This window comes from Macaca nemestrina, chromosome 7 (genome assembly GCF_043159975.1).
Source record: "Macaca nemestrina isolate mMacNem1 chromosome 7, mMacNem.hap1, whole genome shotgun sequence".
Classification (NCBI taxonomy): domain Eukaryota; kingdom Metazoa; phylum Chordata; class Mammalia; order Primates; family Cercopithecidae; genus Macaca; species Macaca nemestrina.
In genome coordinates, this window is record NC_092131.1 from 33,913,209 (window position 1) to 33,940,898 (window position 27,690).

At 44.9% G+C, this 27,690-nt stretch overlaps 1 protein-coding gene across 2 annotated transcripts in view; it reads left to right on the plus strand.

Annotated features, from left to right (window-relative positions):
- The window catches only part of LOC105495806 (ectonucleoside triphosphate diphosphohydrolase 5 (inactive)), a 58,693-nt gene that overhangs the window by 10,815 nt on the left and 20,188 nt on the right, over window positions 1-27,690 (plus strand). For both annotated transcript variants that reach the window (XM_071099875.1, XM_071099876.1), the window contains exons 4-6: window positions 22,361-22,647; window positions 23,918-23,997; window positions 26,555-26,698. In XM_071099875.1, coding sequence (XP_070955976.1) covers window positions 22,431-22,647; window positions 23,918-23,997; window positions 26,555-26,698 — 441 coding nt within the window. In that variant the 5' untranslated portion in view covers window positions 22,361-22,430. The remainder of the gene's footprint in view (window positions 1-22,360; window positions 22,648-23,917; window positions 23,998-26,554; window positions 26,699-27,690) is intronic.

The following is a 27,690-nucleotide window of genomic DNA, read 5'->3' on the forward strand; positions in this document are numbered from 1 at the left end:
GACGCCTGTAGTGCCAGCTACTCGGGAAGCTGAGGCAGGAGAATGGCGTGAACCCAGGAGGCGGAGCTTGCAGTGAGCCGAGATCACGCCTCTGCACGCCATCCGGCCTGGGCAACTCAGTGAGACTCTGTCTCAAAAAACAACAACAACAAAAAAAATTGAAAACACATAAAAATTATCTGGGCGCAGTGGTTCATGCCTGAAGTCCCAGCCCTCTGGGAGGTTGAAGCAGGAGGATTGCAGGAGTTCAAGGCTACAGTGAGCTGTGATTGTTCCATTGCACTCCAGCCTGGGTGACAGAGCAAGACCTTGTCAATAAAAATAAGTTTTTTTTAAAACCCGAAGTTTCTTTGGTATTTAGAAGGAAAGCATCTTGAAGGCAGATTTGGTGGGGGAAAGACAAATTTGGGAAAATGAAATTATGGGGAACCACTATTCCTTCCTTTATACATGAAACTATCATTGTAATATTTTTATCTTTCTCATGTTTTTCATTTTGATTTAACTGTTTGAAGCAGTAGCTATTTCTCAGTTGATGACAAGAAAGAGAAAATGTTTTATTCTCTTCCCAAAGTTAAAATCCAATATAAACGGTGCCCAGTGGCACTGATCCTAGTGGCAGTTACTCTTCTGTACATAGTGCCTCCCACAGTGGATATGGGTTTCGAGGCAGACAGAGCTCATCACCTCAGATTTTCATTCTGTTTTTTCATTGGGGCAATATGAACCCCCTCCTGATTGATATCTTCTTATCTAAAGGACTTTGATTCTTAATGAATGGGCAGGAAAAGACCTCCTGATATGTGAAGAAAGAGAGGCAACAATAGCAACAGCTTTCCTGAGGAGTGATTATCGTAGTGAAGTCAACCCTGAAACAATGGAGAATGAGGTCATGCCTGACTCATTTTGTTATTATACCCAAATGAGTTCATTGTGCAGAATGGGCTTTCTTGACACTTGTCTAATGACGTTTTGATTAAAATGAAATAATGTGCATACAAAAATGACCTGTTTACAGGAAAGAATTATGTATTTGTTGGTAACTACCAGTGACATCAATTCTCATTTCTTAATTGGCAGATACAGTATTTGATTTTAGGGTTAGACTTTAAAGGATATATCCAGCCAGGCATGGTGGTATGAGCCTATAATTCAAGCTACTTGGAAGGCTGAGGTGGGAGGATCACTAGGCTCAGGAGTTTGAGACCAGTCTGGTCTCAAGAAAGAAGACCCTGTCTCAAGAAAGAAAAAATAAAAGGCTAGGCCAGACATGGTGGCTCACGCCTGTAATCCCAGCACTTTGGGAGGCTGAGGCAGGCAGATCACAAGGTCAGATCGAGACCCTCCTGGCTAACACAGTGAAACCCCATCTCTACTAAAAATACAAAAAAAATTAGCCGGGCGTGGTGGCCGGAGCCCGTAGTCCCAGCTACTCGGGAGGCTGAGGCGGGAGAATGGCATGAACCCACGGGAGGTGGAGGTTGCAGTGAGCCAAGATCGTACCACACTGCACTCCAGCCTGGGCAACAGAGCGAGACTCTGTCTCAAAAAAAAAAGAAAAGAAAAAAATAAAAAATAAACGGCTATATCATTCAACTAGCCACTGATCTGTGAATCTATTCTGGAAACATGATCAGATTTGGAGCAAGAACCCTTCCCTCCCTACCAGTTTGAGACAGCTCATATTGTTGGAAGTTCATTCTGTTCAGTCTCTTCCCCAGGAGGTTGCATGTTCACTGGTCTTATTGTATGTAAGTCCTTGACAATGATCTAAGAAAACCTGAGTTTAAAAAAAATTTTTTTTCTTTGTCCGGGGTGGTGGCTTATGCTTGTAATCTTAGCACTTTGGGAAGCTAAGGTGGGCGCATCACTTGAGGTCAGGAGTTCAAAACCAGCCTAGCCAACATAGTGAAACGCCATCTTTACTAAAAATACAAAAAATTAACTGAGTGTGGTGGTGGGTGCCTATAATCCCATCTTCTTGAGAGGGTGAGGTAGGAGAATCACTTGAACCTGGGAGGTGCAGGTTGCACTGAGCCGAGATCACACCACTGCACTCCAGCCTTGGCGACGGAATGAGACTCCATCTCAAAAAAAAATAAAATTTTTTTTCAACACAAGGTCTCACTTTGTTACCAAGGCTGGAGTACAGTGGTGCAATCACAGCTCACCACAGCCTCAAACTCTTGGGCTCAGGAGATCTTCCTGCTTTACCCTCCAGAGTAGCCGAGACTACAGGTGTGTGTCCACCATGCTCAGCTCAAAAGCTGACTTTTAAATAAACCTTTTTATTAGTTTCGTTGACTTGAAAAATATTGCTATAAAATTTTTCTATGGTTTTCAAATCTGTTCCAGTTGTCAGTCTTGTCCCTTTTCACCAAATACCTCTTCAGTACCTTTTTTTTTTCCCCCCCCAAGATAGAGTCTTGCTCTGTCACCTAGACTGGAGTGCAGTGGCATGATCTCAGCTCACTGCAACCTCTGCCTCCCGGGTTCAAGCAATTCTCCTGCCACAGCCTCCTGAGTAGCTGGGACTACAGGCATGCACCCCCACACCCAGCTAATTTTATATATATATATATATTTTTTATATATATATATATATTTTTTTTTTTTTTTTTAATTATACTCTAAGTTCTAAGGTACATGTGCACAATGTGCAGGTTTGTTACATATGTATACATGTGCCATGTTGGTGTGCTGCCCCCATTAACTCGTCATTTACATTCGGTATATCTCCTAATGCTATCCCTCCCCCCAATTTTTTATATTTTTTGTAGAGACGGGGTTTCATCATGTTAGCTAGGATGATCTTGATCTGATCTCGTGATCCGCCCTCCTTGGCCTCCCAAAGTGCTGGGATTACAGGCGTGGGCCACCGCGCCCGACCGTACCTAATTTTTTTTTTTTTTTTTTTTTTTTTTTTTTTTTTTTTGAGACGGAGTCTTGCTCTGTCACCCAGGCTGGAGTGCAGTGGCCGGATCTCAGCTCACTGCAAGCTCCGCCTCCCGGGTTTATGCCATTCTCCTGCCTCAGCCTCCCGAGTAGCTGGGACTACAGGCGCCCGCCACCTCGCCCGGCTATTTTTTTGTATTTTTTAGTAGAGACGGGGTTTCACCATGTTAGCCGGGATCGTCTCTCGATCTCCTGACCTCGTGATCCGCCCATCTCGGCCTCCCAAAGTGCTGGGATTACAGGCTTGAGCCACCGCGCCCGGCCATTTTTTTTTTTTGAGACGGAGTATTGCTCTGTCTCCCAGGCTGGAGTGCAGTGTCATGATCTTGGCTGACTGCAACCTCTGCCCCCTGGGTTCAAACGATTCTCCTACTTCAGTCTCCTAAGTAGCTGGGATTACAGGTGTGCACCACCACACCCAGCTAATTTTTTTAGTTTTAGTAGAGATGGGAATTTGCCATGTTGGCCAAACTGGTCTTGAACTCCTGACCTTCAGTGATCCGCCCCCCTCGCCCTCCCAAAATGTTGAGATTATAGGCATGAGTCACCACGCCTGGCCAGTTGTTCATTTTTAAGAGTTAATATCGGCCGATGTGGTGGCTCACACCTATAATCCCAGCATGTTGAGAGGCCGAGGTGGAGGATTGCTTGAGGCCAGGAGTTTGAGAGCAATCTGACCAACATAGTGAAATCCTGCCTATATTTCTTTTCTTTTTTTTTTTTTTGAGACCGAGTCTCGCTCTTTTGCCCAGGCAGGCATGAGCCACCGCACCTGGCTTATTTCTTTTTTTTTTTTTTTTCTTTTTTTTTTGGAGACTGAGTTTCACTCTGTCGCCCAGGCTGGAGTGCAATGGTGCAATCTCGGCTTACTCCAACCTCCGCCTCCCGGGTTCAAGCGATTCTCCTGCCTCAGCCTCCCAAGTAGCTGGGATTACAGGCATATGCCACCACGCCCAGCTAACCTGTCTTATTTCTATATATTATTTTTTTCTTTTTTTTTTTTTTTTTTTTTATTTGAGACGGAGTCTCGCTCTGTCGCCCAGGCTGGAGTGCAGTGGCCGGATCTCAGCTCACTGCAAGCTCCGCCTCCCGGGTTTACGCCATTCTCCTGCCTCAGCCTCCCGAGTAGCTGGGATTACAGGCGCCCGCCACCTCGCCCGGCTAGTTTTCTGTATTTTTTAGTAGAGACGGGGTTTCACCGTATTAGCCAGGATGGTCTCGATCTCCTGACCTCGTGATCCGCCCGTCTCGGCCTCCCAAAGTGCTGGGATTACAGGCTTGAGCCACTCGCCCGGCTGGACTATATTATTTTTTTCTAAGAATAAACAAATGAACAAAAACAGTTAATATCATTGGAATAACATGCAGTTCCTAAAATAAGAAGTATGTAAGATGTGTTTATTGAAATATATATATGGTATACTGGGAAAAAAAAAACCCACAAAATATTACACAAATACTGATTACATCTTACAGTAGCCAGCCTCCAAGATGCTCCCCAATGATGCTCACCTCCTAATATTCATGCCTTTGTGTAGTCACCTTGTACATTTCGTCAGGGTTGGTCTGTATGAGCATTAGAATATAGAAATAAGACAGTGTATGACTTCCCAGACTAAGTCATAAAAGACATTACTGCATCTGTCCTGCTCTTCTTGGATTGACTGCCCTGGAGAAAGCCAGCCACTGTGTTACAAAGATATTCAAGCAACCCTATGGAGGATCTACACGGGGAGCTACTGAGGCTTCCTGCCCACAGCTGGCATCAACTTGCCAACCATTGAGTGAGCCGTCTTGGAGGTGGGTCTTCCAGGCCTAGTCAAACCTTCAGATTGACTGCAGCCCCAGCCTACATCTTGACTACAATCTCATGAGAGCCTCAGAGCCAAAACTATCCAATTAAACCACTCTCACATTCCCAAACCACAGAAATGGTGAGATGGGCCGGGCGTGGTGGCTCACACCTGTAATCCCAGCACTTTGGGAGGCCAAGGCAGGTGGATCTCCTGGGGTCAGGAGTTTGAGCCTGGCCAGCATGACAAAACCCCATCTCTATTAGAAATACAAAAATTAGCTAGTGTGGTGGGGGGCGCCTATAATCCCAGCTACTTTGGAGGCTGTGACAGGAGAATCGTTTGAACCCAGGAGGTGGAAGTTGCAGTGAGCCAAGATCACACCATTGCACTCCAACCTGGGCAACAGAGGGAGACTCTGTCTCAAAAAAAATAAAAAAGGGATGAGGTAATAAGTATTTTTATTGCTTAATAAATGTACTTATTTACTTAATTAATTTATTTTTTGAGACAAGGTCTTGCTCTGTCTCCCAGGCTGGAGTGCAGTGGCATGATTCTAGCTCACTGCAGCCTCGAACAGCTGGGCTTAAGTGATCCTTCTACCTCAACCTCCTAAGTAGCTGGGACTACAAATGTGCATTACCATGCCTGGCTAATTTTTTCATTAAAAAAAAATTTTTTTTTTTTTTTGAGACGGAGTCTCGCTCTGTCGCCCAGGCTGGAGTGCAGTGGCCGCATCTCAGCTCACTGCAAGCTCCGCCTCCCGGGTCTATGCCATACTCCTGCCTCAGCCTCCCGAGTAGCTGGGACTACAGGCGCCCGCCACCTCACCCGGCTAGTTTTTTGTATTTTTTAGTAGAGACGGGGTTTCACCGTATTTAGCCAGGCTGGTCTCGATCTCCTGACCTTGTGATCCGCCCGTCTCGGCCTCCCAAAGTGCTGGGATTACAGGCTTGAGCCACTGCGCCCGGCCTAATTTTTTTTTTTTTAAATAGAGAGGGTTTTGCTGTGTTGCCCAGGCTGGTCTCAAGCTCCTGGCCTCAAGTGATCCTCCTGCCTTAGCCTCCCAAGTGTTGGGATTTACAGGCATGAGGCACCATGCCCAGTCAATTTCTTTTTTCTTTCTTTCTTTTTTTTTTTTTTTTGATTCTTCAGCTAACACAGCAGAAGAGGTGATTTATTGTATGGTTGTTACACTCTTCCACAAGTAAACACAAAAATAGTCCAGAATGTCACAGGTCCAGGGCAAAAGACCAACATGGGCAGTTTTGGTTATGAGCAAGGTGGATCTCAGAGGTGATCAGCGATCGGAGGGCGATAAAGTTCTAGATCCGTTGAGACAAGCTCTAGACAGTAGCATGCAGTCCCACAGCTCGTACCAGCATCCCCAGCATCTGGCGTTCCATGTTTCTTCTCCTGTGGCCTCCATGATGCAACAAGCTAGTGGTTTACTTTTGGATCTCTGCCTCATCTTTCTTCTTTTGCGCTTCAGCCTGTGCATTCGCTTCTTCCTCCACTCGGCTCTCATGGTGCAGAGGTGTCCAAGAAAATGGTGCTAAGGCCGAGAGAAACCCCAGCCCATTTCTATTGTCAGTTTTTATTGAACTCCACCTTGGGCGCTCTTCTAGGTTCTTGGGTTATATCAGTAAACAAAAAGATTTCTGCCCTTGAGGAGCTTGTATTCTATCAGAGGAACACAGACACTAAATATAATAAGTAGCCTTTCCAGTGTGTTAGAATGTGATAAGTGGTGTGGAAAAAAGAAAAAGTAGATCAGAGTAAAGGGAGTTGAGAAAGCAGGTAGAGGTGGGAGCACGTGAAGGAGAGAGGTTATAGTATTAAATAGGTCTCAATAAGAAAGTGACATTTAAACAAGTGTTTGAAAGAGTTGCAGGAATTTATCAAGTGGATATATAGGAAAATAATTTCTAGGTAGTGGGGACAGCTTAGAGTGAAGGCCCTAAGGCAGGAGCCTGAGTTACATAAGCACAGAGATCAGTGTTGGGGAAGAGGGTAAGGTGAAAACTATTAATAGATGGGGTCAGAGATGTAGTGGGGTTGGAAGCAGAAGGCTATTGTCAGGGCCTTGTTTCTCTGAAATGGGGAGCCAGTGCTGGATTTTGCATAAAACAGAGACATAGTCTAATTTATATAAAATGATGACTTTGGTTGCTTTTAAAGGGAGACTGACTCCAGTGGGGTGAGGATAAAAGCAGGAAAATCTGTTAGGACAATATTAGCAGATCACATGAAAGATGATAGTGGCTTGGGCAAAGGTGGTAGCAATGGAAGTGGTCAGAAATGGTTGGATTCTGGAAATATATTCAACAGCAGGAAATTAAGATCTTCAAAAGCTCTTGATTAGCTGGGCACAGTGGCTCGACCCTGTTATCCCAGCTACTCAGGAGGCTGACGCTGGAGGATTGCATGAGGCCAGGAGTTCAAGACCAGCCTGGGTAACATAGTGAGACTCTGTCTCTACATAAATAAATAAATAAGCTCTTGGTTGTATATGGGAAGGTCAGACTGCTGTAAGACTTTCACATCCTGATGGAAGTCTCACTTTCCAGCCTCATCCCAGATTATTCTGTGCTCTACACTTGCCTCCCCACTCCCATATCCATCTTTTCCAAGAGCCCTATTAGGTAATCTTTCTTGGGTGGCCTAGTAGTTAAGACTGTGGCTCTGGAATTAGACCATCTGGGTTTGATTTCTGGCTCTTTTCACTTAACTGCTATGTGATCTTAAGATACTTAGTTCCTCTAAGCTCGGTTTTTTCATTTATAAAATTGGAATCTTAATAATTGTACCCAACTCACAGAGCAGTAATGTGAAATTAAATGAGTTAATTTATGTAAAATACTTAACATCATGCTTGGCATCTACTAAGATCTCCATAAATATTGGTTACTATTTTTTTTAAATCTCAGATTATGTTCCTTTGACCACAATCTTTATCCTCTGTATTAAATGCTAACCCTCTTCTTCTATATCATCTTTCACTAGTCTTCTACTTTTTGTTTCTCAAATTCATATAAAAAAATTCTTGAGGACGGCTTTTAATTATTAATATTATTTGAGACATGGTCTCACTCTGTCGCCTAGGCTGGAGTGCAGTGGTACAGTGCAATCAGAGTTCACCTCAGCCTCCTCTTCTCAGGCTCAAATGATCCTCATACCTCAGCCTCCGGAATAGCTGAGACTACGGGTGTGTACCACCACACCCGGCCTTTTTTTTTTTTTTTTTTTTGAGATGAAGTCTTGCTCTCTCACCAGGCTGGAGTGTAGTGGTGCGATCTGGGCTCACTGCAACCTCCGCCTCCCAGGTTCAAGCGATTCTCCTGCCTCAGCCTCCTGAGTAGCTAGGCCTACAGGTGCGTGCCACCATGCCCAACTAATTTTTATTTTATTTGTTTATTTATTTATTTTGAGACAGAGTCTCGCTCTGAGGCACAGACTGCAGTGTAGTGGCGCCATCTCGGCTCACTGCAAACCGCCCTTCCCAGGTTCACGCCATTCTCCTGCCTCAGCCTCCCGAGTAGCTGGGACTACAGGCGCCCGCCACCATACCTGGCTAATTTTTTGTATTTTTAGTAGAGACGGGGTTTCACCGTGTTAGCCAGAATGGTCTTGATCTCTTGACCTCGTGATCTGCTCGCCTCAGCCTCCCAAAGTGCTGGGATTACAGACATGAGCCACTGTGCCCAGCCACACCCTGCTAATTTTTTAATATTTTGTAGAGATAGCATTTCACCATATTGCCCAGGCTGGTCTCAAACTCCTGGGGTCAAGCAGTCCTCCCACCTTGGCCTCCCAAAGTGCTAGGATTACAGGCATGAGTCATCATACCTGGCCTCATCATTATTTTTAATTTTCATGTGGATAGGGTCTCACTATGTTGTCCAAGCTGGACTTGCACTCCTTGGCTCAAGTGACCCTCCTTCCTCAGCCTCCTGAGTATCTGGGACTGTGGCCACGTGCCACTGCATGTGACTCTTGAGGAAATTTTTAAATGAAATCAAACTATACTTTTTCTATCATCTGTTCGTAATCCCTCTGGTCTTTATACATATCTGGTCTCTATTCTTTCTGTAGTTATTTCTGTTCATTTTTCATGATCGCTTCAAATGTCATTTCTTTTTTTTTTTTTTTTTTTTGAGACGAGGTCTCGCTCTGTTGCCTAGGCTGAGGTGCAGTGGCATGATGTTGGCTCACTGCAGCCTCGCCTCCCAGATTTGAGCAATTTGCCCACCCCAGCCTCCCGAGTAGCTGGAATTACAGGCATACCGCCACACCCGGCCAATTTTTGTATTTTTCATAGAGATGGGGTTTCACCATATTGGCCAGGCTGGTCCCGAATTCCTGACCTCAGGTAATACCCCCTCCTTGGCCTCCCAAAGTGTTAGGATTACAGGCATGAGCCACTGTGCCCAGCCATTTCTTTTATATATGTTTATATATATGTTTGTTTGTTTTTTTTTTTTTTTTTGAGACGGAGTCTCGGTCTGTCGCCCAGGCTGGAGTGCAGTGGCCGGATCTCAGCTCACTGCAAGCTCCGCCTCCCGGGTTCACGCCATTCTCCTGCCTCAGCCTCCCGAGTAGCTGGGACTACAGGCGCCCGCCGCCTCGCCCGGCTAGTTTTTTGTATTTTTTAGTAGAGACGGGGTTTCACTGGGTTAGCCAGGATGGTCTCGATCTCCTGACCTTGTGATCCGCCGGTCTCGGCTTCCCAAAGTGCTGGGATTACAGGCTTGAGCCACCGTGCCCGGCCATATATATGTTTTTTAATTGAGACAGGGTTCACTCTGTCACCCAGGTTGGAGTGGGGTGGTGCAATCTCGGCTCACAGCAACCTCTACCTCCCAGGGGCCTCAAGCAATCCTCCCACCTCAGCCTCCCAAATAGCTGGGACTACAGGTGCATTCCACCATGCCTGACTAGTTTTTGTATTTTTGGTGGAGATGAGGTTTCATCATGTTGCCCAGGCTGGTCTTGAACTCCTGAGCTCAAACGATCTGCCTGCCTTGGCCTCCCAAAGTGCTGGGATTATAGGCGTGAGCCACTGTGCCTGGCATCAAATACCATTTCTTGATGTGTTTCCAAATCCTCTAGGGAGTTAGTCCTGTGTTTCCAGTTTATTTACCTAGTTTTTGTTTTTTTTTTTTCTCTTTGAGACAGAGTCTTGCTCTGTCGCCCAGGCTGGAGTGCAGTGCCTGGGATTACAGGGGCATGCCAGCACACCTAGCTAATTTTTGTATTTTCAGTAGAGACAGGGTTTCATCATGTTGGTCAGGCTGGTCTGGAACTCCTGACCTCATGATCCGCCCACCTTGGCCTCCCAAAGTGCTGGGATTACAGGTGTGAGCTACCACGCCTGGCCCTTTACCTTTTTTTTTTTTTGAGACAGAGTCTCGCTCTGTCGCCCAGGCTAGAGTGCAGTGGTGCAGTCTTGTCTCACTGCAACCTCCACCTCCCAGGTTCAAGCAATTCTCCTGCCTCATGCTCCTGAGTAGCTGGGATTACAGGCACATGCCACCGTGCCTGGCTAATTTTTGTATATTTAGTAGAGACAGGGTTTTCCCATGTTGGTCAGGCTGGTCTCGAACTCCTGATCTATGATCCACCCGCCTCGGCCTCCCCAAGTGCTGGGATTACAGGAGTGAGCCACCGTGCCCAGCCTACCTTTTTTTTTTTTTCTGAGACGGAGTTTTGCTCTGTCACCCAGGCTGGAGTGCAGTGGCGCGATCTTGGCTCACTGCAGACTCCACTTCCTAGGTTCACGCCATTCTCCTGCCTCAGCCTCCCGAGTGGCTGGGACTACAGGTGCCCGCCACCATGCCCGGCTAATTTTTTGTATTTTTAGTAGAGATGGGGTTTCACCGTGTTAGCCAGGATGGTCTCGATCTCCTGACCTTGTGATCCGCCCATGTCGGCCTCCCAAAGTGCTGGGATTACAGGTGTGAGCCACTGCGCCCGGCCTTTTTTTTTTTTTTTTTTTGAGACGGAGTCTTACTCTGTCACCCAGGCTGGAGTGCAATGGTGCGATCTTGGCTCACTGCGACCTCCGCCTCCTGAGTTCAAGCAATTCTTATTCCTCAGTCTTCTGAGTAGCTGGGATTACAGGCCTGTGCCACCAAAACTGGCTAATTTTTGTATTTTTAGTAGATACAGGATTTCACCACGTTGGCCAGGCTGGTCACGAACTCCTAACTTGAGGTGATCTGCCTGCCTCGGCCTCCCAAAGTGTTGGCATTACAGGCGTGAGGTACCACGGCTAGCTTCTTTACCATTTTTATGCTTAGTTTTAAAAGTTACGGTTATTTTTATATATGTCTGCCACCTCTGCCAGACTCAGCTTCTTGAATAAAAAGGTCTGTTTTCGGCCGGGCGCGGTGGCTGAAGCCCATAATCCCAGCACTTTGGGAGGCCGATATGGGTGGATCACGAGGTCAGGAGATCAAGACCATCCTGGTGAACACAGTGAAACCCCGTCTCTACTAAAACTACAAAAAACTAGCCGGGCGAGGTGGCGGGTGCCTGTAGTCCCAGCTACTCGGGAGGCTGAGGCAGGAGAATGGTGTGAACCCGGGAGGCGGAGCTTGCAGTGAGCTGAGATCCGGCCACTGCACTCCAGCCTGGGCAACAGAGCGAGACTCCGTCTCAAAAAAACAAAAAAAGGTCTGTTTTCCTCACCTTTACTTTTCTGGCACCTAGCACTTGGTAGGCATCAGTAAACATTTGTACAATTAAGCAATTGAGTGGTTCTGATAAGGCTCCTGATTGCAGTCCTTACATGTAACTACCAGATTTGTATTTGGATACTCCCTTGTTCAATATCTTCAGTGGCTTCCTATCACCTGCAGAGTAAAGTCCAAACTCCTTAGCTGAGTATTTGGTGTCCTCTACTCTGTGAACTCAACCTGCTTTTTCTTTTTCTTTTTTTTTTTTTTTTTTTGAGACGGAGTCTCGCTCTGCCACCCAGGCTGGAGTGCAGTGGCCGGATCTCAGCTCACTGCAAGCTCCGCCTCCCAGGTTTAGGCCATTCTCCTGCCTCAGCCTCCGGAGTAGCTGGGACTACAGGCGCCCGCCACCTCGCCCGGCTAGTTTTTTGTATTTTTAGTAGAGACGGGGTTTCACGGTGTTAGCCAGGATGGTCTCGATCTCCTGACCTCGTGATCCGCCCGTCTCGGCCTCCCAAAGTGCTGGGATTACAGGCTTGAGCCACCGCGCCCGGCCCTCAACCTGCTTTTTCAACTTTATTTCCTACTATAGTTGGTCAAACTGATCATTCACTGTTCCCCAGGGACCCCCATCCCTTTTCCACATCCATGTCTTGATTCATGGTTTTATTCCTGAAAAGCACTCCTTGCCTGTCCTCATTCATTTCCCTCCTCAGGCTCCTCCTCAGATACCACCTTTTTCACAGAGCCTTCTCTATCATCCCAGCTTTGAAGTTTCAGAGCATAGTAACTGTGCTGCTTGACACATTTTCACTTTATGGAGGTAATTTATGGACATGTATTTTTTCTCCAACTTAGTGTAGTTTCTTAGGGTTTCTTAAAGTTTCTTAGATGATTTATCTTTGCATGCTGTACTTGTAAGCAGCAATAAGAAATTGCTCATTTCTGGAATGGCTGTCGCTGTCAGTTACTACGGGGTGAACAAAGGGAACGAATGCAGAAATAAAGACAAAGACAAAAGGATCTGTTTTGAAAGAAGGGGTCATGGGGTTCCTTGCTTCTGGTGAGCAAAGGCAGCCCTGAGCTGCTTCTACAGCCTTTCGTATTTATTAGGTAGAAAGAGCAGGGAGGGAGAGTTAACAGTTGGTCAGCTGCTTGATTTATCACAGGTATACATAATTGCTTTCTTTGTACAACAGACTTCAGATGTTCCTATAGATAATCACAAGGAACATTGCGCTGGGGGTGTGACTGCCCTCAGCACCCCTTCTGGCGCAGACGCAGTTTGTCAGTTTTCCAACATCCTGCTTTCATGAGAACAGTTTTCTGTTTGCTCATATAGCCTCCAGTGGTATACTAAGTTGGTCACAACCCTCATTCTTTTTGCCTGTAACAAATGGCCAAATGAATGAATTAATATGTGAATAAATAGGCTTCTCATGCCCTATCCATGGGCTGGTTTGGAGGGGAATTGGGAGTTGGACATGTGATACATAGGCCGTAGTGGGACACTGGGAAAGGGGGTACTCCTTGCCCTATTGCTTCTGCCTGCATATTCCATTAGCCTAATTGTACCAAGTCCATTTGGGATTCAATTACTGGTGTCCAGCATGTTCCAGGCCTAATATTAATACTTGACTTTGGGAATACAAATGATATCATGCACCCCCTACCTTAGACATCCTTCAGATAGCAAGGTGTGTCAGGGCTGTGGCCCTTTGTATTAGGTATGTAGGTCTTAAGTTATATCCTAAAATGAGGCATATCTCACTCTGCTGCAGCCTGTCCTGAACTTAGCTTATTAGACCTACCTTGGTTTTGCTTGGCTTGGCTTACTTACACACTGGGTGGTTTGACTATATTGGTTCCATAGTTCAGCTTACTGATTACATTCTAGTTACATTTTAAACTTGCCTTATGTTTAATTTTTAACTTGTTAAGGCTAGCTTTTCTATGGAGCTCAGGTGAATTATCAGTGGGAGCTTTTACGTTTCACTCTTTTTGGACCTTTTGGTGGACCTTTCTAGTCACCTATCCCATTGTCCACTGTTGTGAGATACTGTATCATTTTATCCAAGTCAATCGAAATGATATTTGCTTAGGGAGGGAACAGAAAGACATAACTAACAATCACGTGTCACTATGGGAAAGGAAAACAAGTCCACTCCTTTTGAAATCTGATTATATGCTTCCAGAGCCCTTTTTTTATTGGCCGTCTTTATTCTGGTACACTTCTGTATTTCAGCTATACCAAGCTCTTAATACTTGAAGTTCTCAGAATTCTCCTTGTGTCGTTTTCCCAGGATAATTCCTACCTCTCTTCCCTCAAGAAGCCTCCCAGTCCCATCCCACCTTCACCTTTCCCCTTTCAAGCCGAGTTTCTTGTCCCTTATATCTGTTCCTGTAGCACTTTATGTGCATTTCTGTCAGAGAATTTATCACAGTATGTTACAGCCATTGGTTTACTTGTCTGGGTTTTGTTTGTTTGTTTGTTTTTTGAGACAGATTCTTGCTCTGTAGCCCAGGCTGGAGTGCAGTGATGTAATCATGGTTCACACAGCCTTGACCTCCTAGGCTCAAGCGATCCTCCCACCTTAGCCTTCTGAGTAGCTGGGACTACAGGTGCATGCCACTATGCCCGGCTAATTTTTTTATTTTTGTAGAGACAGAGCTTCATTTTGTTGCCTAGGGTGGTCTTGAAATCCTGGCCTCAAGTAATGCCTCGACCTTCCAAAGTGCTGAGATTACAGGCATGAGCCACTGTGCCCAGCCCTGTTTTCTCCAGTAAGCTGAAATTTCTTCTATATCTGAGCCTATATTTGATTCCACTATGTATATCAAGAACAGAGTGGCTGATATATATTAGATACTCAGTACATGCTTATTAATTAGACAGTTCAATGCCCAGGTATCTAAAGTTTTTTTTTTTTTTAAGAGACCAAGTTATGTTCCAACCATGTTTCTAAATTCTGTGTCACGGATGGAAAGCATTGAGAAGTGCTATTAACTTTTCTATTTGCCTAACAAAAACACAGAAATTAGTTCCTGAGCAACTTCCACCCTATAAGCACTAGTCCTACTAGTTGGCAGTTAACTATCATAAAAGTAGATGAACCAATTGTGTACCCAGAGAAAAAGAGAGTAAGGGAGGAGAGAAGGATAGAGAAGGGAGTGAGTTAGCAAAATGCCACACTGTTAGTTGCAAACTGGCACAAAGGTGAATGTGGTTCATGAGGCTTGCTTGATTAAGAAGAGCTGAAACAGGAGCAAAGAGCAAAAGGCAACCTGCAGCGAAAGCAAGGACTCGGAACAGGCAGACACAAGCAGGTGAGCACATGAATGGGGCCCAGGTCCTCTGCGACTGTGGTCTCTCAGGCTTCCGGGGACATGGAAGAAGGGAAGCCAGAGTGTGACGCTCTGGGAAAGCTGAGTGGGGAGGATTCATGTTTACTCCAGGTATAAAGAGACATAAAAGACCATAGAAGGAGATGGAGATAGTGACAAACACTGGCTGGCACCAGAGTCTCAACAAAAAGAATTGGAAACAGGGCTTTGTTGGGGGTGAATAAGAGATAGTGAGCAGGAGAAAATGAGAAGACCAATTCTGAAAGGAGTAGATTTAAATACATACCTCCCTAGTCTATAAAAAGTACGCCTATCTGTACTATTTTGAGTAGCATATAAAACTTGACACATTTGGATAAATGGGGTAAATGTCACCTTTATATAACAAATGTGGGGAAAACCTTCACTGGAAGCTTGGAATTGTGATTCTTTTCAAGGGCTGGGTAATCTCCTTTTGGAAAGCAGTCAGCTATTATTATCATTATTATTATTATTTGAGATAGAGTCTCTGTCACTCAGGCTGGAGTGCAGTGGCACATTTACAGCTGTGAGCCACTGTGCCCAACCAGCTGTTATATTTTTATTAAATGGATGAGATCTAGTGCCTGAGTTACTGTATTATTGTTTATCCCTTTGGAGTATTCATTCAATATCTACTGTGTGCTCACACCACCATTCCAGCACTAGGAACACATAAAAAACAAAACATAAAAATTCCTGCCTATGGGCCAGCCAAGGTGGCTCATGCCTGTAATCCCAGCACTTTGGGAGGCTGAGGTGGGCGGATCACTTGAGACCAGAAGTTTGAGACCAGCCTGGCCAACATGGCAAAATCTGTCTCTGTTAAAAATACAAAATTAGCCAGGTGCGGTGGCACATGCTTGTAATCCCAGCTACTTGGGAGGCTGAGGCATGAGAATCGCTTGAACCCAGGAAGTGGAGGTTGCAGTGAGATGAGATTGCACCACTGCACTCCAGCCTGGGTGATACAGCAAGACTCTATCAAAAAAAAAAAAAAAAAATTTCTGCCTACCTATGTATAGTTCACATAGTGGGTAAAGGTGGCAGGAAACAGGAATTATGAAAATAAACAAAAGTGAATTATATAATGTGTTAGATGATAAAAAGTCCTGTGGAGAAAAATAAACAGAAAAGGAAGGTAGGAAAACATGCATGTGGTCAGATGGGTTATAATTTTAAATAAGGTGGACAAGGAAGGTTTCACTGAGAAGCTGACATATTTGAGCAAAGATTTTAATATAATGAATGAGCAAGCTGTGCAGACTGGGGTTCTGTAAAATAGAATGTCATTCTATAAATGTAAGCCTTTTTTTTTTTTTTTTTGAGACAGAGTCTTGCTCTGTCGCCCAGGCTGGAGTGCTGGCACAATCTTAGCTCATTGCAACCTCTGCCTCCCAGGTTCAAGCGATTCTCCTGACTTAGCCTCCCAAGTAGTTGGGATTACAGGTGACTGCCACTGCACCTGGCCAATTTTTGTATTTTTAGTAGAGATGGGTTGTCACCATGTTGGCCAGTCTGATTTCGAACTCCTGACCTCAAGTGATACACCCGCCTCGGCCTCCCAAAGTGCTGGGATTACAGGCGTGAGCCACTGCGCCTGGCACATTATTTTAAAATGGCTTACATTGCCGGGTGCGGTGGCTCGCGCCTGTTTTCCCAGCACTTTGGGAGGCCGAGGCGAGTGGATCGCCTGAGGTCAGGAGATAGGGACTAGCCTGGCCAACGTGGTGAAACCCTGTCTCTACTAAAAATACAAAAAATTAGCCGGGTGTGTTGGTGTGCACCTAATCCTAGCTACTAGGGAAGCTGAGGTGGGAGAATTTCTTGATTCCGGGAGGCAGAGGTTGCGGTGAGCCAAGAGTGCACCATTGCACTGCAGCCTGGGCAACAGAGTGAGACTCATCTCAAAATAAATAAATAAATAAATAAATAAATAAATAAATAAATAAATAAATAAATAAAATTTGAAAAAATAAAATAATGCCTAATGCCATTTAAAAATAACTAATCTTAAAAGTGTGATTGCAAGTGGTGTTAGAATGTAGTTACTGAGAGCAGAAAGGGGCATTCTATTTGTTCATCCTTTGCTTTCTCTAAAATCTATTGTTTGATTTTACACTGAACAACTGGTATGACTCTGCAGGGTTTTTTTGGTCTGTTCTTTGTTTTCTTGTGAAAACAGATACTTAGGATGCTTTTTTTCACCTTTGAAATCTCTGGAAGAAAAACAAGTATTTACTTAATAGAAATAGAAGCTGGAGAAGTTTTTCAAAAACTACAATGATATATTAATACAAAATATGGGTGACCCCTGAAGAAACTGCAGTCACAGAGGAAGGAAAGCTGCTGCCTAGAATGCCATTAATTCACTTTCTGAGGGAGAAGAGGGACCAAGAGTTGGACAAAGCAAGGATCTGTTAACACTCAGAGACTCTGAAGAGTTGTTTCTGTTTTGAGTTATTTAGTTTGATCTATATGTCTAGCTCATTTGCTATAAAAGAATCAGCCAGAGTGTGAACCTGGCCAGGCAGCTGTCCTGTATCAGTGGTTGATTTCCTAGGATGAAGTTTCCTTTGGGATTGTAAAAGGTCAAACAATTTTGTTTGTTCCTCTCTTAACCAACAGCTCTTATTCTTAACTACAGGATAGAAGTTCAACCTTGAATAGCATTCAAACGGATGGTTCCAACTCTGCTTTTGTAGTACCTAAGATCAACTCTAGTTATTTTGAATATTTAATTTATTTATTTATTGGGACAGAGTCTCACTCTGTACCTAGGCTTGGAGTGCAGTAGCGCAATCACAGCTCACTAAACCTTAACTTCCCAGGATCCAGAGATCCTCTCACCTCCAGCTTCCCAAGTAGCTAGGACCACAGGTGTATGTCACCATGCCCAGCTAATTTTTGTACTTTTGGTAGAGATGGGGTTTCGTCATGTTGCCCAAGCTGGTCTTGAACTCCTGAGCTCAAACAATCCACCCACCTTGGCCTGTTGAAGTGCCGGGATTATAGGCATGAGCCACTTTGCCCAGCCTAAATATTTTAAAATTCCAAATATACTTAACTTGGCCGGGCACGGTGGCTCAAGCCTGTAATCCCAGCACTTTGGGAGGCCGAGGCGGGTGGATCACGAGGTCAGGAGATCGAGACTATCCTGGCTAACATGGTGGAACCCCGTCTCTACTAAAAATACAAAAAACTAGCCGGGCGTGGTGGCGGGCGCCTGTAGTCTCAGCTACTTGGGAGGCTGAGGCAGGAGAATGGCGTGAACCCGGGAGGCGGAGCTTGCAGTGAGCCGAGATCACACCACTGCACTCCAGCCTGGGAGACACAGCGAGACTCCGTCTCAAAAAAAAAAAAAAAAAAAAAACAAATATACTTAACTTTATTTTATTTATTTATTTTGAGATAGAATCTCACTCCATCTCTCAGACTGGAGTGCAGTGGCACAGTCTCAGCTCACTGCAACCTCCACCTCCCAGGTTCAAGCGATTCTCGTGCTTCAGCCTCCCAAATAGCTGGGACTACAGGCCTGTACCACCATGCCTGGCTAATTTTTGTATTTTTAGCAGAGACGGGGTTTCGCCGTGTTACCCAGGCTGGTCTTGTACTCCTGACCTCAAGTGATCCACCTGCCTCAGCCTCCCAGAGTGCTGAGATTATAGGCATGAGCCACCACACCCAGCTGCTTTTTTTTTTTTTTTTTTAAGACAGAGTCTTGCTCCGTCGCCTAGGCTGGAGTGCAGTGGCACAATCTCCGCTCACTACAGCCTTTGCCTCCCAGGTTCAAGCAATTCTCCTGCCTCAGCCTCCCAAGTAACTGGGGCTACAGGCATGCGCCACCACGCCTAATTTTTTTTTGTATTTTAATAGAGACGGGGTTTCAGGCTGGTCTCAAACTCCTGACCTCAAGTGATCTATTCACCTCGGCCTCCCAAAGTGCTGGGATTACAGGCGTGAGCCACCACGGGTAGCCTAATTTGCTTTATTTTATGTAATATGTCACCTTGGGGAAGGAGACATTTTGATAAACTCTAGATACTCAACAAAGTTTAGATGATTGGGAATCCTTAATCTGTACTCCAAATATACAAAGTATTTTTTTAGAGCTGAAGGACCTGGGCAATGGGAACTTTGGAATCAGATCTTGTCACTTAACCAGTAAACTATGACTTGCATAAGAGATCCAGAGATGAAAGCTGGATCAGAAGACCCAAAACTGTTTGGTGCAAAGTACATAAAGTGCAAGTCAGGAGGTCTTGCCTTAGAGGATAGATATGCCAGAAGAAAATGGCAGAGAAAAAATATTTTTATATACATACATATATATGAAAATATTAAAAATATGTATATATATACTTTTTTTTTTTTTTTTTTGAGATGGAGTTTTGCTCTTGTTACCCAGGCTGGAGTGCAATGGTGCAATCTCAGCTCACCGCAACTTCCACCTCCTGGGTTCAATCAATTATCCTGCCTCGGGCTCCCAAGTAGCTGGGATTACAGGCTATTTAAAAAATATTTTTAAAATAAACATAAAATTAAAATACCTAGAATATATTTTATATGTAAATGTATAGAGCAAGAAAAGTAGCCAGCAGACAGCTGGCAATGTCTGGAGACGTTTTTGTTTATCACAACTGGTTGTGGGTGGAGGGGTGGGATGTGCTACTGACCCCTAGTGGGTAGAGGCTGGGGATGCTGCTAAACATCCTACCTTACACAGGACAGTGCCCACATCAAAAACCTATCCAGCCGTAATTGTCTTGTTTTTTTTGGTTGTCGTTTTTTTTTTTTTTTTTTTTTTTTTTTTTTTTTGAGACAGTCTTGCTCTGTCCCCCAGGCTGGAGCACAGTGGTGCAATCTTGACTCACTGCAGTCTCCGTCTCCCGGGTTCAAGTGATGTACCTGCCTCAGCCTCCTGAGTAGCTGGGATGACAGGCACGCACCACCACAACTAACTAATTTTTGTATTTTTAGTAGAGATGGGGTTTCACCACGTTGGCCAGGTTGGTCTCAAACTCCTAACCTTAAGTGATCCGCCAGCATTGGCCTCCTAAAGTGCTGGGATTACAAGTGTGAGCCACTGCTTCTGGCCCCTAAGTGTAAACAGTGCTAAGATTAAGAAACCCTGACCTTGAGGAACTCCAGTTCTCCTTTATGGATGAGATCACAGGACACAGTCTGAGCTTTACAGGAGGCCAGATACAAATCACCAAAACAAAAAGCACTTAATTTTTTTGTTTCTCATTTAATGTCCATCCAGAAAAAAAGAGGGGAAAAAAGTTGCTAGTAAAGCAACTATGAAGGATGGATGCCATTATTCCATTGAACACTACCAAGTGTTTTTTTGTTTTTGTTTTTGTTTTTTGAGACAGAGTCTCACTCTGTTGTCCAGACTGGAGTGCAGTAGTACGATCTTGGCTCACTGCAACCTCTGCCTCCCAGTTTCAAGCAATTCTCCTGTCTCAGCCTCCTGAGTAGCTGGGACTACCAGTGCACGCCACCATGCCTGGCTCATTTTTGTATTTTTAGTAGAGATGGGGTTTCACCATATTGGTCATGCTGGTCTTGAACTCCTGACCTCACGTGATCCACCCACCTCGGCCTCCCAAAGTGCTGAGATTACAGGTGTGAGCCACTGCACCCAGCCACAAGTGTTTTTTATCACAGGTTTCAAGAACATTCAAACTCACTATAATGGCTTTGTTGCAGAATGATGAAAAACAAACAAACAAAAAAACCTCCTATACATTTAAAAAATTATTTCCCAGTAATAACAAATCTGGCCAGGTGAAGTGGCTCATGCCTGGAATCCCAGCACTTTGGGAGGCTGAGGCAGGTGGATCTCTTGAGCCCAGGAGTTCAAGACCAGCCTGGGCAACATGGCTACCAAAAAAAAAACAAAAAAAAAAAGCCAGGTATGGAGGCACGGTTCACTGCAATCGTCACCTCCCGGGCTCAAGTGATTCTTCCACCTCAACCTCCCGAGTAGTTGGGATTACAGGCTCCTGCCACCATGCCCGGCTAAATTTTTTTTTTTTTTTTTTTTTTTTGAGATGGAGTCTTGCTCTGTCACCCAAGCTGGAGTGCACTGGCACGATTTCTGCTCACTACAACCTCTGTCTCCTGGGTTCAAGTGATTTTCCTGCCTCAGCCTCCCCAGTAGATGTGATTATAGGCATCCGCCATCATGCCCAGCTAATTTTTGTATTTTCTTAGAGATGGGGTTTTACCATGTTGGTCAGGCTGTTCTTGAACTCCTGACCTCAAGTGATCTGCCCACCTCGGCCTCCCAAAGTGCTGGGATTACAGGCATGAGCCACCGGGCCCGGCCTAATTTTTGTATTTTTAGTAGAGACGGGGTTTCACCATATTGGCCAGGCTGGTGTCGAACTTCTGACTTCACGTGATCCACCTACCTTGGCCTCCCAAAGTGCTGGGATTAGAGGCATGAGCCACTGTGCCCGGCCAATTTTTTTTTTTTTTTTTTTAATAGAGACAGGGCTCTCGCTATGTTGCCAAGGCTGGTAGTGAACTCCTAGACCCAAGCAATCTTCCCACCTGGGCCTCCCAAAGTGCTGGAATTATAGGCGGGAGCCACTGTTCCCGGCCCCCACCCTATAATTAAAAGCAAAATGGCTGGGCACAGTGGCTCACACCTGTAATCCCAGCACTTTGGGAGGCTGAGGCTGGTGGATCATGAGGTCAGAAGTTCAAGACCAGCCTGACCAACGTGGTGGAACCCCATCTCTAGTAAAAATACAAAAATTAGCTGGGCATAGTGGTGTGCCCCTGTAATCCTAGCTACTCAGGAGGCTGACACAGGAGAATCGCGTGAACCCGGGAGGCAGAGGTTTCAGTGAGCTGAGATTGTGCCACTGCACTCCAGCCTGGGCGACAGAGTGAGACTCTGTCTCCAAAAAAAAAGCAAAGCATGGGTCATTATGTTAAGTGAAACATGCCAGGCTCAGAAAGATATATACTGCATGTTCTCACTCACATATGGGAGCTCATGGAAGTAGAGTAGAATGACAGTTACCAGAGGGGCTGGGAAGGGTGGTGGGGTGTGGAGAGATGAAGAGAAGTTGGTTAATGGGTACAAACTTACAATTAGATAAAAGGAATAAGTTCTAGTGTTTGATAGTTCAGTACGGTGACTATAGTTAACAATATTTTATTGTGTATTTCCAAATAGCTAGATTTGAAATGTTTCCCACACAAAAAGCGATAAATGTTGTAATAGATATCCTAGATTCTCTGATTTGATCTTTACACATTGTCTGCATATATCAAAATATCACATGTATACCATAAATATGTACAATTACTTTGTATTAATTTTTAAAAAGCAAAACGTGGGAAAATATATCTTCAATTTCAATTTCCTTTTGGAACCAGATACCCTTCGGAAAAGGTGCTAAGAGCCCACATTACCCTGGTTTAGCTTGTTGTACAGGTTATTAGAACAGAGAAGGAACACCTTGGGCCCAGGAGTGAGCGTTTCTTCTTTTACAGGTGTAACTAAAAAAGGTGGCTGGTCTAACTTGTGTGCCTTTGTCCTATAAGCCTCTGTAGGTGTGTGAACAGGATTACTTCTGCAACAAAAGCCTCCACCCAGCCACATCTTGGGAAAAGAATGGCCACTTCTCGGGGCGCAGTCTTTTTCATGCTGGCGGTATCCTGTGTTTGCAGTGCTGTCTCCCACAGGGACCAGCAGACTTGGTTTGAGGGTATCTTCCTGTCTTCCATGTGCCCCATCAATGCCAGCGCCAGCACCTTGTATGGAATTATGTTTGATGCGGGGAGCACTGGAACTCGAATTCATGTTTACACCTTTGTGCAGAAAATGCCAGGTAAGTGCAACTGGGACCCTTACTAGAGTCTGTAAATCCACACTTTAGAATCTCCTCCCAGAAACAAATACGCCTAGAGTTTATCATGTGAATTACAGAATTGTACACCTAGCGGATGTCTTTCTTCAGAGAACTTTGAACTACAATTGAACATATGGTTTATTTGGAATTTTCTTGTTTGTTTGTTTTGTTTTTTTCGTTTTTATTTTTTAATTTTTTTTTTGAGACAAAGTCTTGCTTTGTTGCCCGATCTGTAGTGCAGTGGCATGATGACACATCATTGCACCCTTGACCTCCTGGGCTCAAGCAATCCTTCCACCTCAGCCCCCTGAGTTGCTGGGACTACAGGCATGTGCCACCATGCCCAGCTCGTTTTAAAGTTTTTTGTAGCTGGGCGCTGTGGCTCACGCCTGTAATCTCAGCACTTTGGGATCACCTGAGGTCAGGAGTTCAAGACCAGCCTGGCCAACACAGTGAAACACCATCTCTACTAAAAATACAAAAATTAGCTGGGCGTGGTGGCACGTGCCTGTAATCCCAGCTACTCAGGAGGCCGAGGCAGGAGAATTGCTTGAACCCGGTAGATGTAGGTTGTAGTGAGCCGAGATCGCACTACTGCACTCCAGCCTAGGTGACAGAGCAAGACTCCATCTCCAAAAAAAATAAAATAAAATAAAATTTTTTGTAGAGACCTGCTCAGGCTGGCCTCAAACTCCTGGGCTCAAGTGATCCTCCCACCTTGGCCTCCCAAAGTGCTGAGATTTTAGGTGTGAGTCACCATGCTTGCCCAGAGCACATGGTTTTAATTCAGTGTGAAATTAGGAGAGAGCTGGGCTGCCTGTAGTCTGAAACCCATGTGTTCAAAAAGAATAGCTATAATTTGTTCTTCCTCTTCTCTAAACGTGGGATACTCCAGGGATTTTGGGAGAAGGATCACATGAGAATTTCACTGCCATCCTTGGACATGAGGCTAGGAGACCCTGAAAGATTAACTTTTTCTGCATTGTCAGTGTTTTTTCCTCAGGTAACTTATGGAGCCTGGGGAAAGGCGGAGGAGCTAGGTGTCCACCAGAGAAATGGTAGCAGAAATGGACCCTGAGAGGTTGCTCTAGTCCCTCTTTCCAGTACTCCTGCAAGATATTCCTCACAAGTGGGATCATTTGGGATAACTTCAGGGAAGTCATAGGAAAGCTTGCAGAGCCCAGCATCTGAAGCAGCCTAACTTTTGGTAACCAGCTCTCTCTTCTGTTTTGTTCCATGGACAAAATAGGACAGCTTCCAATTCTAGAAGGGGAAGTTTTTGATTCTGTGAAGCCAGGACTTTCTGCTTTTGTAGATCAACCTAAGCAGGTGAGTTTCTTATGATTTGATGTTTAGATTCTCAATGCCTTGATAACTTGACGACACCACTGCTGTTAAATATTTCGTGCTACTCACTAATGAGATTGAGGTCATGTGTGAGATCAGCTTTCTCTCCTCAGCTAATCTCCTGGATAACATTAATTATATTTCCCACGCTCATGAGGGCTGGGCGGAAGAAGGCTGGTAAATTGGTTGTGGTAATTTAAGGATGACACTAGCTTTGAAGAGATTGTTCCCTGTGTACTTACTGTTTAAAATTTTGAGTTGAAGCCATCAGTTGCATTTGTTCATGTAATTGCAGAAGGTAGACATGAAGTTCTATAGGGTATGATGTATAAACATGGCAGTTGAAGGGATGGTGAGCAGTGAATTCCATTTCAGAGTGCCTTGATGCAGGGTGGAACCATACCTATACTTGAGAAATTAGGCAACAACCCATGATGACAAAAATCTTTGGTGGTAGAAAATGAATAGAGAGTTTGTGGCAACTATATTTCATATTTGAGCACCCACAACATATTGCATCCTATGTGTCTGAGGCCACGTTGAAATAGAATAAGGCAGAATGTTAAACTTGGGGAGCAAATGTATAGGTATTTATTATTCAGTGTCACAAGAATAATCATTACCCAAATGCCTGATGTTAAAAATGATTTGAGTTTGGAGAACTGAGAGGATATATGGAGATAGATATAGATATAGATATAGATATAGATATTTTTTTTTTTTTAGACGGAGTCTCACTCTGTTGCCCAGGCTGGAGTGCAGTGGCCTGATCTTGGCTCACCACAACCTCCGCCTCCTGAATTCAAGCGATTCTCCTGCCTCAGCCTCCCGAGTAGCTGGGACTACAGGCATGTGTCGCCATGCCCAGCTAATTTTTGTATTTTTAGTAGAGACGGGGTTTTACTATGTTGGCCAGGCTGACTTTGAACTCCTGACCTTGTGGTCCGCCCACCTCGGCCTCTCAAAGTGCTGGGATTACAGGCATGAGCCACCATGCCCGGCCCTGAGAGGATGTATTTTCTTAGTTCAGTAGTACATGGATAGCAAATCTACTAGAAAAATTAGGAGCTGTTGAAAGCAACTACATTATTAGAAACTGACTTGGCATTTAGAAAAGATGATTGTGTTATAGTTGCTAACAATAACGATCAAAGGGCAGTCAGATATCAGAATAAAAGTTCACTCTGGGAAATAATGGATTTAAAATAATGGTTTTCATTTATTACAAATTGAGCATCTACTGTGTGCCATATGATGATACAAAAATGAGTCTGACATGTTCTTTAGGAGATCATCAAAAGTATTGCGTCATTGCTGCCACAGCTTGTGTGGCAACCACACGCACTCTGCCTCACGCACACAACAGTTTATTGGTGGTAGGAGGTGTATCTCCCATCCCACACTTGAGGAAACCAAGTCCCAACAAAGTGACCTAAGTTAGGCCACAGGGCTAGCAAGCAAGTCTTCCAACTCTAACTCCTGTGTTTTCTTCACTATACCAGCCTAAAGCTGATTTATATGAAACATGAAATAATCAGCCAGGTGTGGTGGCACACGCCTGTAATCCCAGCTACTCAGGAGGATGAGGCAGGAGAATCGCTTGAACCCGGGAGGCAGAGGTTGCAGTAAGCTGAGATCGCCATTGTACTCTGGTCTGGGCGACAAGAGCAAAACTCCACCTAAAAAAAAAAAGAAAAAGAAATAATCAACTAAAATGATCACAATATAAAAGAATAATTGGGCAGGCATGGTAATCCCAGCACTTTGGGAGGGTGAGGCGGGTGGATCACTTGAGGTCAGGTATTCGAGACCACCCTGGCCAACATGGTGACACCCTATCTCTACTAAAAACACAAAAATTGTCTGTGTGTGGTGGCACATGCCTGTAATCCCAGCTGCTTGGGTGACTGAGGCACAAGCATCGCTTGAACCTGGGAGGCGGAGGTTGCAGTGAGCCAAGATCACGCCACTGCACTCTAGTCTGGGCGACAGAGCAAGACTGTCTCAAAAAAAAAGAAGAAGGATTTTTATTAGGACTGTCAAAATAAAATGGATTCTCCTTTTTTTTTTTTTTGAGACAGAGTCTCCCTCTGTTGCGCAGGCTGGAGTGCAGTGGCATGAGCTTGACTCTCTGCAACCTCTGCCTCCTGGGTTCAAGCAATGCTCCTGTCTCAGCCTCCTGAGTAGCTGAGACTACAGGCGTGTGCCACCATGCCTGGCTTATTTTTGTATTTTTTAGTAGAGATGGGGTTTCGCCATGTTGGTCAGGCTGGTCTCGAACTCCTGAACTCAAGTGATCCATGCACCTTGGCCTCCCAAAGGGCTGAGATTACAGGTGTGAGCCACCACCACACCCGGCCTGGATTCTCCTTCTTCAAAGTGGCCCACTTCTCTAGGTTTCTCCTGCTACAGAGCAGAGAGAGGTTGGCGCCCTATGCCACCTCCCTCCTCTTGCTCCCACAAAGTATGTTGACAGAATAGACCAGTGCCAGCCACTAAATGGACTGTTCATCAGATGAATGGGTTGTCTCTTTTGCAGGGAGCTGAGACCGTTCAAGGGCTCTTAGAGGTAGCCAAAGACTCAATCCCCCGAAGTCACTGGAAAAAGACCCCAGTGGTTCTAAAGGCAACAGCAGGACTACGCTTACTGCCAGAACACAAAGCCAAGGCTCTGCTCTTTGAGGTAAGTTTTAAAACTGCATCTTGGATCATTCTGCCCTTTTCCCTATATGAATACTTAATGAGGTTTTAGTCTTTTGGAATGTGACCACCACCTTCAATATTCCACCACTGCCAAAGCACTATGATGACTCTGACCGCTTGTTATAGCTAGTTGTTTACATTTTTAACTATCACTCTTAAATGTATAGAGCTTTTCCTAAAATGTTTAAAGTACTTTCTATCTAGGATATTCTTCAATTTTTTTTTTTTTTTGAGGCGGAGTCTTGCTCTGTTGCCCAGACTGGAATGCAGTGGTGCCATCTCAGCTCACTGCAAGTTCCGCCTCCCGGGTTCACGCCCTTCTCCTGCCTCAGCCTGCCGAGTAGCTGGGACTACATGCATCTGCCACCACGCCCGGCTAATTTTTTGTATTTTTATTAGAGACGGGGTTTCACTGTGTTAGTCAGGATGGTCTCGATCTCCTGATCTCAGGTGATCCGCCCGCCTCGGCCTCCCACAGTGCTGGGATTACAGGCATGAGCCACCGCGCCCGGCCGGTATTCTTCATTCTTTTAGAATTTTAAAGCAGAATCAGAAATTGTTTCTAATCAACTTTATTAAGATAAACTTATGTACAATAAAATGTATCTATTTTAGGCTGGGCACTGTGGCTGACACCTGTAATCCCAGCACTTTGGGAGGCTGAGGCAGGCAGATTGCCTGAGGTCAGGAGTTTGAGACCAGCCTGGCTAACATGGTGAAACCTCATCTCTACTAAAAATACAAAAATTAGCTGGGCATGGTGGCACACACCTGTAGTCCCAGCTACTCAGGAGGCTAAGGCAGAAGAATTGCTTGAACTTGGGAGGCAGAGCTTGCAGTGAGCTGAGATCGCACCACTGCACTCCTACCTGGGCAACAGAGTGAGACTCCGTCTCAAAAAAAAAAAAAAAAAAAAAAGATTGAAGCTAAAAAATCACAGTAGGCCAGGCATGGTGGCTCATGCCTGTAATC